Raw genomic sequence first — 13,100 nt, 5'->3', positions numbered from 1 at the left:
ATTGGTGCATGTGGATGGAACCCACCCAAAGGCTCCAGGATGAAGCAATGTAGGTAGAGCTAGGGCGAGACGTGCTTCGAAAGAAAGAAAAGTAAACATTAATCTAAGCCAGTCGGAGATGTCGCAATATGGACACTGCAGGGCTTAGAGAGTTGAAAGTAGGTTTGTCTGTCTGTCCGTCTGTCTTCATTACAGCTTGTCTTCATTAGAGCTAGTGATTCACCTAACAGACACCATGGTGATGGAAGTTAATTGTAAGAGCACAGTGGTTGAAGTGGTGAAGAATTCATTTCAAGTACAGGCCATGTTGCAGTGATTCTTTCCAAAGCCCCTATTGCCATTTAAACTCATTATATCACCATGGTGAGATCAGCTTTAGGCCACGTCACGGCTAGACCTGTCCCTCTATATTTACCTTATATCAACTCTGTTCTCCTCTTTCCTTCTCTCAGCCTTCATCCTTTCTCTCCATCTCCCCCTCAGAACTGTCAGTCTGCATTCCTGAGCTGTGACGGACAGGAAGGCTCGTGCGTGTCTATATAAGGGATGGGCTTGAGTACCATAGTACACGAACTGATGCCAAAGCTTGTTTTTTTTTGTTAGTGGAACTATTTGCTGGAATGTGCTTTGTGGCTGGCGGAACGAGCAAGTGAAATTTTGTCTTGAAGACAAAGCAAAATAACATTGACTCTAGTGTTCCATTTGTACAAGTGCATTTCCCGGGCACAACAAAGAACAAACCAACCCGAGCATCACACTCTTCTTCTCCCTAAATTCCCTTTCCCCTCTGTCTCATTCACTCAATTGCGTTTTGACCGCTTCCTCCACACACACACACACACACACACACACACACACACACACACACACACACACACACACACACACACACACACACACACGAGTGTGCACACATGCTCCCGTTAGGCCTACAGAAGTAAATGCCTAAAAAAATTTATATAACTGATGAGATACACAAGCAACATTCCTTGCCAAATGATGACAGTTTTATCACAAATTCAAAATGGACTGTTTGATTGAAGTAGGAAAATATGTGTTCTAAAAAAACGAGCTGCCGTTTTGGAATATTTTCATCCTGTCTATTTTCCACTTTCCACTTAAGATACTTTGAGCTGCTAGTGCCATTAAAATTGGTTAGCCTAGGCCAGGTATTCCCACCCAGGGGTACGCGCAATGCTGTCGGCGGGTTCGCCAAATAATACACACTTTCAAGCAGTCCATTTATATTTTTCAACGGGGCTATACATTTGAGTGAGTTAAAAAAAAAAAAAATTCTCGCCTGAGTATCCTCGTTTCACTGCCAAAAATAAAATTAAACCATCTAGTGTTCAGCAAAATAACAACACAATGTCAAATACAGGTAGCCTAGTCAAATAATTAACATCCAATCACATTAACCGTTACTCTCTTGTGCAAATTCCATTAACGGTCCGTATGAAGCCAAACGTAGCTGCTGCTCATTCCATTTGCTCGAAAATGGTTTTAAAAAATGAAGGCCCGCGTCCATAGACACATACCAGCTCTACTGATAGTACTGCTACTACCAGCAGTACTACACCTGCACCTGTCGACGACACAAGGTGATCTCCTTCCACGAGCACATTCAATGCTAGCATCAGTAACGCTACATTTGTTGTTAGCCCAGCTAGCATGGATACTGACAGTTGTGAATCTGATGCAGCCGAAGAGCTACTGCCTCCTTAACCGGGAAAGCACCGAACAACAGACAGGGACGTTGGACCATCGAAGAGGCGCAAATATGATGAGAACTACATTGATTTGGGGTTCACTTATATTGGGAGTAGTGCCTTTCTTCAGCCGCCACAGTGTGTTATATGTGCAAAAGTACTATCTCACAACTCGATGAAACCTTCACTCTTACGCAGACATTTAGAAACAAAACATGCCAATTTGAAAAATAAGCCACCAGAGTTTTTTGAGCGAGAATTAAGACGACTTTTGAGTAATAAGACATGTATAAAAGCAACAGATACCATTAATAAGAAGGGGCTAGAAGAGTCCTATATGGTGAGCTACCGAGTGGCTAGGACAGGCAAGCCCCATACTATTGTGGAGGACTTAATTCTTCCTGCTGCCGGGGATATGGCTGGGACAATGCTGGGGGAAAAGGCCCAAAAAACTATACATACAATGTCTTCATCAAACAACACTGTTTCACGACGCATCAGTGACATGGCAGGAGATGTTTTGAAACAATTACTGCTTCGTATACAAGCCAGTGAATTCTATTCGTTACAGCTGGATGAGTCATCAGACGTGGCGGGCCTGGCACAGCTCCTGGTATATGTCCAGGAGCTGTGCAAACCACTGGAAACCAGGACAACATGAAAGGATATGTTTAAAGTACTGGACAGCTTTGTGATATCAAATGGACTTTGGTGGCCAAGATGTGTTGGTATCTGTACTGATGGCGCAAAAGCCATGACGGAGACATAGTAGAGTGGTAACGCGATTCCACTTTTGTATGCTGCAGCATCCACCGGGAGGCTCTTGTTGCCAAGGGAATGCCTGACAGCTTGAAAGATATTTTGAATACTACAGTGAAAATGGTTAACTTTTAAGCAAGGCCCCTGAACTCTCGTGTATTTTCTGCGCTATGCAATGATATGGGCAGCGACCATGTAACTCTTTTACAACATACAGAGGTGCGCTGGTTATCAAGGGGCAAAGTATTGACACGTTTTTTTGAATTGAGAGATGAGTTTAAAGTTTTCATTACGGACCATCATTTTCACTTGTCTGACCACTTGCATGATGACGAGTTCCTCACACGACTGGCCTATCTGGGTGATGTTTTTTCTCGCCTGAATGATCTGAATCTAGGATTACAGGGACTCTCCACAACTATATTCAATGTGCAGGACAAAATTTAGGTTATTATTAAGAAGTTGGAGCTCTTCTCTGTCTGCTTTAACAAGGACAACACACAGGTCTTTCCATCATTGTATGATTTTTTTTCTTCTGTGCAAATAAACTCAAGCTTACGGACAATGTCAAATCTGATATAGCGAAGCACCTGAGTGAGTTGGGTGCGCAATTACTTTCCCGAAACTGACGACACAAACAACTAGATTCGTTATCCCTTTCATGCCCTGCCTCCAGTCCACTTACTGATATCTGAACAAGAGAGCCTCATCGAAATTGTAACAAGCGGTTCTATGAAATTGAATTTAATCAGAAGCCACTGCCAGATTTCTGGATAGGGCTGCGCTCAGAGTATCCTGCCTTGGCAAATCGCGCTGTTAAGACACTGATGCCCTTTGCAACCACGTACCTATGTGAGATTAAATTCTCGGCCCTCACTAGCATGAAAAATAAATACAGGCATAGACTGTGTGTGGGAAATTATTTAAGACTGAGACTCTCTCCAATACAACCCAACATTGCAGAGTTATGTGCATCCTTTCAAGCACACCCTTCTCATTAACCTGTGATGAGTTATTCACAATTTTTGATGAACAATTAAGGTTTTATATGTAAGATGGTTAAATAAAAAGCAAAATTATTGATTATTATATTATTTGTTCTCCGGTCCTATAAGAGCTTGACAACTCGCAGTCATTCTTATGTTTAATACATGTATCGTATAGTGTCTGTGGCAGGCTTACAATTATGTCGAAAAACAACATTTGAGAGTGCTCAGACCCTGGTGCTAGAGGGGGTACGCAGCTGGAGGTTGAATGTTTGAAGGGTTCAGGACTATAAAACATTTGGGAACCACTGGTCTAGGCTATTACCCCCCTCTAAATATAGACAGGTTCCACACTGAAAATATGAAGAAACATTTTTCATATTTTCATCAGAAAAGCATATATACGTACTCACCAAACAGATGTCGTGGCTGTAATTCATCACCATGCAGTGTTCAATGTGGAATTGTTCATCCATTTTGAAAATTCCAAAGAACAGGCAGGATAAACTAAATAAAATGTCTGTATATCGAAAGACTGATTTTGGTTTGTAACCTTGGGAATAATTATTAAATCCAGGTGAAAGCTATCATCTCTTATTGATCTCACTTGTTAAATCCACTTCAATCAGTGTAGATGAAGGGGAAGAGACAGGTTAAACAAGGATTTCTAAGCTTTGACAATTGAGACATGGATTGTGTATTTGTGCCATTCAGAGGGTGAATGGGCAAGACAAAATATTCCTTTTTTGGGAACAGGGTATGGTAGTAGGTGCCAGGCGCACTGGTTTGTGTCAAGAACTGCAACGCTGTTGGGTTTTTCACGCTCAACGGTTTACTGTGTGTATCAAGAATGGTCTTCCACCCAATGGCCATCCAGCCAACTTGATTCAACTGTGGGAAACATATGAGTCAACATGGGCCAGCATCCCTTTCGAACGCTTTCGACACATTGTGGAGTCCTTGCCCCAACGCATTGAGGCTGTTCTGAGGGCAAAAGGGTGTGCAACTCAATATTAGGACAGTGCTCTTAATGTTTTGTACACTCAATGTTGATAAATGCTGAAATTACTTTCCAGTGCGGGCCTTGTTCAGTGTTTTTTTTGTTATTAGAGTACTCAAAATAAAAGAATGTGTGTACTTATCAGTCAAATGCCCATCCCTAGTGGCTGTGTCTGTGTGAGCTCTGTTTCAGGGAGAGACTCTTAATGCTCAGATGGGAAATAGACCAGTGTTAGGTATATGCAGTGACTCTGCATTGTTCCTACTCTCTCTCCTTCCTGTTAACTCTCTGGATCTCAGCCCTGATCGGCAGGTAACAAAAAATCAAATACACTTGTGTCTGACAGAGAGGGGAGAATAATGACAGGGTTAACTCGTGTGGTGATGATGCCATCTCTACTGGCCCAGAGTTCCCACACCGTTCCCACACCGTCGCAGTATTTTATCTTTCATTCTCAACGAGGATGTAGTCAGTGTAGAATCATCTGATCTGATGCTTTATTTATTTTTAACATTGTGTTGTCTGCTTTTATTTATTTTTAACATGGTGTTGTCTGACCTGTCGAGACTCCAGTCTCTACTGTTGTGCTGCTCAGTGTTCACCTTTTTTCAGCTTGACCCACTCCTGATTTTACCACACGATGCAAAACACATGCAAATAACAGCAAGGCTGGGTGCTTGTGTGTGTTTGTACAGACAGAGCAGGCTGCTGTATGTGTCAGCAGGCTCCACAGAAGGGGATCCCTGTGTGTTTGTTCACAAAAAACAATTTGCATCCTGTATTTCTGTACACGGACACCTCTCTCACTGATACAGACGTAGGCAGAAACAACCCCTAACATCTTCCACCTTAAATCCTAAGTAAGTTGGGAGGGCGAATGAGAGAGACACATGGGTTCAGAGGGAAAGTGATATGAGGAGGGACTTAGGGGACAGAAGAGGGATAAATACCCACAGGAAGAAGGGAATAGAAGGAGCAGATGGTTAGCACGCTCCCCATTGTGAGGCCATCTTGCTTGACCACATTCTCCTGTACTACCCCCCCCCCTCCTATCGTCTTCCTCCATCCCTCCCTCTGTCTCTTCGCCCTACACTATTACCACACTTGTGTGCCACCAGTACCCCCGTCCAACCCCTTCACATCTGGGTTTGAAATTCACTGCTCGACAGAGGGACCTTACAGATAATTGTATGTGTGGGGTACAGAGATGAGGAAGTCATTCAAAAATCATCTATTGCCATGCAGTCCATGCAACTTTAATATTTTTACTCCTGGACTTATTTAGGCTTGACATAAAGTGGTTGAGTACTTATTGACTCAAGACATTTCAGCTTTAAATTTAAAAATAACTTTAACATTTCGAAAAACATAATTCCACTTTGACATTATGGGGTATTGTGTGTAGGCCAGTGGCAATCTCAATTTAATCCATTTAAATTCAGGCTGTAACGCAAATATTTTTGTAAGTCAGTGGGTGTGAATACTTTCTGAAGGCCTTGTAGAATGTTCTAGGGTTAGGTTAGGGGCTAAGGGTTGATTTGGGACTGGACAGGCCAACTCTAAATTCTGGACCTCCAGCATCCTGAAGGGCTTCCGTAGAGTACATTTTTTTTTTGACTGTTTTATGGCTGAGTCATGTAACCGCCACAGGAAGAACCTCTGAGGGCTGCCACAGGAAGAACCTCCGAGCTGCCAGGGACTTCCTGTCAGCTGACTGGCTGGACAGGAAATGTTGGTATCCGTGTGTGACTGGAAAGGAACAGGAAGGGTATAGTCATTGGAATTCTCCCTTTTCCTTGTATGGCCTCATTGACATGCCCTGTCCCTTTCTCCATACTTTTCTGGTACTTTTCCTTGTGAGCTCTCCTCAGTGTTGTAGTATTGACCACTGTCAGCGGGTTGTGAAGGTGCTCGTGTTGTTTGTACACACCTTCCTTCATACACCTCTCTACCTGCCCTTTACCTGTGGGGACAGACAGGCAGACATGCATGCAAGTGACGGGTGTTGTCATTCAGGGGGACAATAAGGGTTTCTTCTAAGAAATATAGAGAGAATATCCACATTATTAGAACACACACACATCATGGTTGATCAGTATGTATACAGTCTACCATGATGTCCTTCTGACCAGTGTAATCACTATTATGGCTCTTTTGTTGTTAATGTTGTGTTTATGAGTTGGCTGCAGTTTCTCTTTTACGGTCTCATGCTTGTGATGTAGCCTAGCTGGGATGTGTGTGTCCGCTTGCAATCAGGATAAAAAGGGAATTGATGGAAGTTTAGGGAACAACGAGAGGAAGCTAAAGTGGGGAGAACAAGTATTTGATACACTGCCGATTTTGCAGGTTTTCCTACTTACAAAGCATGTAGAGGTCTGTAATTTTTATCATAGGTACACTTCAACTGTGAGACGGAATCTAAATCCAGAAAATCACATTGTATGATTTTTAAGTAATTAATTTGCATTTTATTGCATGACATAAGTATTTGATACATCAGAAAAGCAGAACTTAATATTTGGTACAGAAACCTTTGTTTGCAATTACAGAGATCATACGTTTCCTGTAGTTCTTGACCAGGTTTGCACACACTGCAGCAGGGATTTTGGCCCACTCCTCCATACAGACCTTCTCCAGATCCTTCCTTTAGATTCCGTCTCTCACAGTTGAAGTGTACCTATGATAAAAATTACAGACCTCTACATGCTTTGTAAGTAGGAAAACCTGCAAAATCGGCAGTGTATCAAATACTTGTTCTCCCCACTGTATGTAGTAGGGTTGGGACGTGGCCCTGGTGTCTCTGTGTTGCAGTAGGGTTGGGACGTGGCCCTGGTGTGTCTGTGTTGCAGTAGGGTTGGGACGTGGCCCTGGTGTCTCTGTGTTGCAGTAGGGTTGGGACGTGGCCCTGGTGTCTCTGTGTTGCAGTAGGGTTGGGACGTGGCCCTGGTGTCTCTGTGTTGCAGTAGGGTTGGGACGTGGCCCTGGTGTCTCTGTGTTGCAGTAGGGTTGGGACGTGGCCCTGGTGTCTCTGTGTTGCAGTAGGGTTGGGACGTGGCCCTGGTGTCTCTGTGTTGCAGTAGGGTTGGGACGTGGCCCTTGTGTCTCTGTGTTGCAGTAGGGTTGGGACGTGGCCCTGGTGTCTCTGTGTTTGACTCCCTGACTGAGGAACAGGAGAAACCCTGTTGAAACCTGCTGACCAATGAGAAACGGGGCAGCTGCTACACTCTCTCTCTCTGAGTTGGTGTGAGCAGCGCTCTGCCCTCCCTACATTATTAATGAGCGGAAGTTTCGCTTGTTTTGTGTGCGTGCAGACACTAATGTGTGTGTTTTGCAGATGACTGCGAGCTAGCCGGCTGAGTAGAAGAACGGGAGTCCCCCCTGCCCCCTCTGCCACCTGCAGCCATGAATGGTAAGACCACGTCTTTATTACTCTGTGTGTGTGTGTATGCTATGACGTTCTCCTGCTCTCTCAAGGGCACATTTAGCTGGGTTTTTTTTTTCCTGTCTTTTTCTGCTGAGTCTCTTTTCTTGTCCTCCGGTGCAGCAGCAGTGTGTAGTGTATCGCTCACTGGGCTGTTCACTGCAGCACGACTCTGTCTCTGTCCAGCTCCTATATCTGCTGTACCTGATGCTGTAGCAGTGTTGTATCTAACTCTACACCCCTGTTCATAGATCCGATCAAACACTACGCCCGAGTGGCGCAGCGGTCTAAGACACTGCATCTCAGTGCTAGAGGTGTCACTACAGATACCCGAATCCAGACTGTATCACAACCGGCGCATAATTGGCCCAGCGTCGTCCGGGTTTGGCCGGGGTAGGCCGTCATTGTAAATAAGAATTTGTTCTTAACTGACTTGTCTAGTTAAATAAAAAAAAATATCCTGTCTAAGCCCCTGTTCTTAGATCCTGTCTAACTCTACGCCCCGTACAATCCTGTTCAGTGTAACTTAAATTCATTTCAACTGAACGTTTTATTAACATTTTGTTCCGTTCTATGCTCTGATTGAAACACGGGGAAAACGCCACTGAGATGACGGATCTAGTTTTAAGTATGTCACATCACAGCAGTGTTTCCCTTCACATGTTTTTCAGCAGCGATGGCAGAGTTATATATTTACATTTTGAGGTGGCAGCCACGATATAGCAGCAGCAGTGCGCCGCTGCTAAATGCATATAGGGGAAACGCTGCACAAACATATTCTACCTACTGGGTCAAAATCAATAGACTGAAACAAAATTGGCCTGTACTGTACTGTAAGACCGTGGCCCAATTACACTGAGCCTACTGTGTTCCATGGTGCAGGGCTGGAATTGATTGTGTCATGGACAGTCCCCGAGCCTGTCAATGTAGACCGAGATAAGAGTGAACTGGTTTATCTTTATTATTACTGTATAATCAGTGGTTTTAAACACACAGACACTAAAAGTGATGTTAGTAGGAATGATGTGGACAATAAAACAATAAAGAAGCGATTACTGAAACGGGATACGAGATGTGCTTGTTTTAATGTTTGGAATTTCTGTTGATTACTACGGCTCCCCCTTAGGCCTACCAGTGTGTATTTTACAAATGCCGCGTCTCTATGGCTAGACTCATCACTCACCCAACTTTCGTCAAAATCAGGCTTGTAGTGTTTGAGATGTAACGTACGAACGAACGGAAGGAGACCGGTTCATAGTCCCCCTCCGTTTTCATTGTGGGGGGACAGTAACAATGTTTTAGACCTCCACCTTTTTAAAAGAAGAAACAAGCGAAAGTAAAAGGGGACTGAGTGGTTCTGTCTTGTATGACTGCTGGGTGTTTCACTATCCATGAATAAAAAAAGGCAACAGTAAATATAGTCCCCCACGAATGATCCAGCGCCCCCCTTGGGCCAATAAGTGTAATTTTGTAAATGACGGATCTCTATTGCAAGACACACCATTCAACCAAGTTTTGTCCAAAATTGGGCAAGTGCTGTCAGATATATCGCGTGTGCCTAACGGACGGAGACAGATCCACAGTCCCCTCCCTGATTTCATCGTGGGGGACAATTTAATGTCTAAATTCTGTCCTTGTTCTGTCTATTCATACGGTTGCTCTGATTTGGTAATATTAAGAGGCTTTGCCTGGTGTGTGTTTATTGCGTGTCTTTTAGCTTGAGGTTGACTTGTGAAACCTCAGCTGTTTCCTGTGTTTGGAGTTGTTGCTCAACCTTTGTGTGTGTGTGTGTGTGTGTGTGTTGGTACCACACACCTCTGTTTGCCTTGTACCTATAGATTTGTAGGCCTTTTCCCACAGAGGGCTGAGATTGGTATCTGAAAATGATTTATCTCTCCTCTCTTTCTCCAGGCGGCCGCAATGTGTGGGCGATCTCTCCAGAAGAGAGAGACAAACATGATAAACAGTTTGACACCCTCTCTCCCGCCATGGGCTTTGTCTCAGGTACCAAGATGATGCTTGCATGCACACCAATATTTTCATCTCTCCATACTATAATGTCGCTCACTCTCTCTCTCTCACTCTTTCTCTTGTTCGCACTCCAGCGGAGCAGGCCAGGAAGTTCTTCCTGCAGTCGGGTCTTCCCTCCTCAGTGCTGGCAGAGATATGGTGAGCACACACACACACACACAAACGGGCTTCCTTCTCTGTGCTGGGAGAAATCTTGTAGGCAGCTGCTCTCCAGTCACACACACTTGATTGTCTTGAGGAAGTCATGACCCTCTCTCTACCCCCAGGGCCCTGGCTGACATGAATAAGGATGGGAAGATGGACAGGTTGGAGTTCTCCATCGCTATGAAGCTCATTAAGCTCAAACTTCAGGGCACACCCCTTCCCTCATCTCTACCAATCATCATGAAGCAGCCGCCAGTGCCCGCCCCTGCCTCAACAGGCGCCATGTCCTCCTCACGCTATGGTACGTTAACGCTTCTATTCTGTTTTTATTTCTATGTTCCATCTTATATTTCTAATAATGTGTGTTTCCTCTGTGTCTCTCCAGGAATGGGCTCCATGCCAAACCTGTCAATGATGCCTGGAACCATCGCCATGCTCACCCCCATCCCCATGACGTCTAACTTCTCAACCATGACCCCTAACCTCTCAACCATGACCCCTAACCTCTCAACCATGACCCCTAACCTCTCAACCATGACCCCTGTGACTGGCCTCACTCCTATGGTCCCAATGGCAACAGGCATGGTCCCCCTGGTTGCCACGTCAACAATGCCCCTGCTGCCGTCCCTGGGCAGCCCCGCTCTCCCCAATGGCACTATGGGTATCCTACAGCACCTTCCACCAGGACACATGGGGACAGGTAAGAGGAGGACAGGCTCTCTCTCTTTCTGCATCTTTCTCTCTCCTTCTTGTTCCACACCCCCCCTTTCTCTCAATCTGTATGGAAGTGAATAGAGAGTAGAAACTGCCTTGTCACCATTCTCAGTAGCTGAGTGGATATCATGGTGTATTTGCAATATAACCATACGGTAAATATCAATTGAAATTGATAAGGACTTTTATAATGCGTGTGTGTGTCAAGGCCTGCCTCTCTCTGTGCCCTACGCCTCCTCTCCTCTGGGTTTCTCTCCTGGGATGAACAAAGCTACGTCACTGCTGGACCTAGGCTCAAGCAGGTAACACACACACACACACACACACACACTTTATAGGATCTGACCTACATCTCTACTAATTTAGATGCCAATGGACTGTTTCTACATGGGCTAACTCTATAATATGCTCTCTCTCACCATCCATCTTTCTCTCTCTCTCCACTCCAGCTCCAACTCTTCATCCACCACCTCCCTGGCAGGTAGTTCTCCGAAGACGGCGCCCTCTGACTGGGCCGTGCCTCAGGCCTCGCGCCTCAAATACAGACAGCAGTTCAACAGCCTCGACAAACACATGACGGGATATCTCACAGGTGGGCGCTGCTGGGAAATATAGGCAAACAGACAGGCAGCCGTCCGACAGGAGGGTGGCTATGGGTAATGTAGTTTACCTAAGCAACCACAATGGAATTAAGTAATTGACTTTACTGTGTTATCCCTGTCAGTTTTTAAAATGTATGTACTGTGTGTATATGTATTAAAACCAATCAACCGCACAGGCAGGTGGGTAACTGTGGATAATGCAGCTATATGAGGGATGGTGGTAATGTTCATGTAGTAGTTAGGAAGGGAAGACACAAGTGGATTACGATGCACCTCGTGATGGGTAGAAAGCCGGGCATACCTGTGTGTGTCATACCTGAACCGAAGCATTTGTGGAATGCGGGGTGTGGTTGTCGGCGTTTGTGTCCAGTGGGTGGATGACTTTTCCTTTTAACATTCATAACTTATGCCCTTGTAGCCTTGTTGTGGAAGACTGCTGCTCTACTGGCCGTTCGTGTGTGATTGTTCTACACCTTCTCCTTTCCTCTCAGCTACCTCTTGACAGACCTGTTCTGGGGAAACTGCCATGTTATCTTAAGACTCACTGTCGGGAACCAGTGTAGGATCACTTGGCAACTGTTTCTGAATCCTTTTAAATCATTCTTATAATTTAGAGGTTGTCCACAAAGGCTGCAAGGGAAGTATAAGTTATAAAACAAAACTTGACGTAATCGACTGAGATTGCTTTATTCTGTGTGTGTGTGTGTGTGTGTGTGTGTGTGTGTGTGTGTGTGTGTGTGTGTGTGTGTGTGTGTGTATTTTAGGTCAGCAGGTGAGGAATGCCATGGCAACCACTCTGCTCACTCAGACACAGCTGGCCACCATCTGGTGAGTACACCTTCATCATTATCATCATCAACTTACAGTTGTACCTGTATGAGAACGTTTGACCTTTGCAGTAACGTGCTTCGAAGGAGGAACCTAAGAATGTGTGTGTGTGCGCGCTAATCACTCGGATCTCTCTGTCTGTCAGGACCCTGGCCGATGTGGATAAGGATGGGAAGCTAAGAGGAGAGGAGTTTATTCTGGCCATGCATCTAGTGGACATGGCCAAGGCCGCCCAACCCTTACCTCTCACACTACCCATAGAACTAATACCACCATCACAGAGGTACACACTCTCTCACACACACATATACACACACACACACACCCCTACCTAACCCTTCCCCTCTCTCTTTCTGGTAGGGGTGCTGTGAATGGGACCAGTTTATCTCTCTATGCTGGCATCACTGAAGAACTGGAGACTGAGCCACCACAGAAAACCAAAAGCAACTGTATGTACACACACACACACGCCCACTCACTCTTCTTCTGTATGACTACAACACATACATAATGCATCTGTACACATCTAATGCCTATTGACTTATGATACTCTCGTCTCCCTGTCCTCTCTCTCCCCATCCATCCCTCCCTCCCTCAGTATCGTTTGAGGATAAATTCAAGGCCAACCTGGAGCGAGGGAACGCGGAGCTGGAGAAAAGACGACAGGCTCTGCAGGACGCACAGAGGAGAGAGGAGGAGAGACGCCAGCAGAAGGAGAGAGAGGAGCGAGAGAGGAGAGAGAGGGAGGCCAGAGAGCAGGAGGAGAGGAGGAGGAAGGAGGAGGAGAGGAGGCTGGAGCGGCAGAGGGAGCTGGAGAGACAGAAAGAGGAGGAGAGGCTGAAGGAGATGGAGAGAAAAGAGGTGAAGAGGCATGTTCTATAATGGGCCAGGGCTCTGTGTGTGTGT

At 45.3% G+C, this 13,100-nt stretch overlaps 1 protein-coding gene across 1 annotated transcript in view; it reads left to right on the top strand.

Moving 5' to 3' along the window:
* LOC115172211 (intersectin-2) overlaps positions 1 to 13,100 on the top strand; it is a 36,261-nt gene that overhangs the window by 2,634 nt on the left and 20,527 nt on the right. Inside the window, exons 2-12 of the mRNA XM_029729405.1 lie at positions 7,789 to 7,863; positions 9,787 to 9,879; positions 9,981 to 10,044; positions 10,173 to 10,351; positions 10,436 to 10,750; positions 10,973 to 11,066; positions 11,214 to 11,356; positions 12,131 to 12,194; positions 12,340 to 12,477; positions 12,555 to 12,643; positions 12,793 to 13,055. Of these exons, the coding sequence (XP_029585265.1) occupies positions 7,857 to 7,863; positions 9,787 to 9,879; positions 9,981 to 10,044; positions 10,173 to 10,351; positions 10,436 to 10,750; positions 10,973 to 11,066; positions 11,214 to 11,356; positions 12,131 to 12,194; positions 12,340 to 12,477; positions 12,555 to 12,643; positions 12,793 to 13,055 (1,449 nt within the window). The 5' untranslated portion in view covers positions 7,789 to 7,856. The remainder of the gene's footprint in view (positions 1 to 7,788; positions 7,864 to 9,786; positions 9,880 to 9,980; positions 10,045 to 10,172; positions 10,352 to 10,435; positions 10,751 to 10,972; positions 11,067 to 11,213; positions 11,357 to 12,130; positions 12,195 to 12,339; positions 12,478 to 12,554; positions 12,644 to 12,792; positions 13,056 to 13,100) is intronic.

Source organism: Salmo trutta, chromosome 33 (assembly GCF_901001165.1).
Source record: "Salmo trutta chromosome 33, fSalTru1.1, whole genome shotgun sequence".
Classification (NCBI taxonomy): domain Eukaryota; kingdom Metazoa; phylum Chordata; class Actinopteri; order Salmoniformes; family Salmonidae; genus Salmo; species Salmo trutta.
Note: the sequence above shows the minus strand (reverse complement) of the source record. Positions and strands in the feature narration are given on the sequence as shown.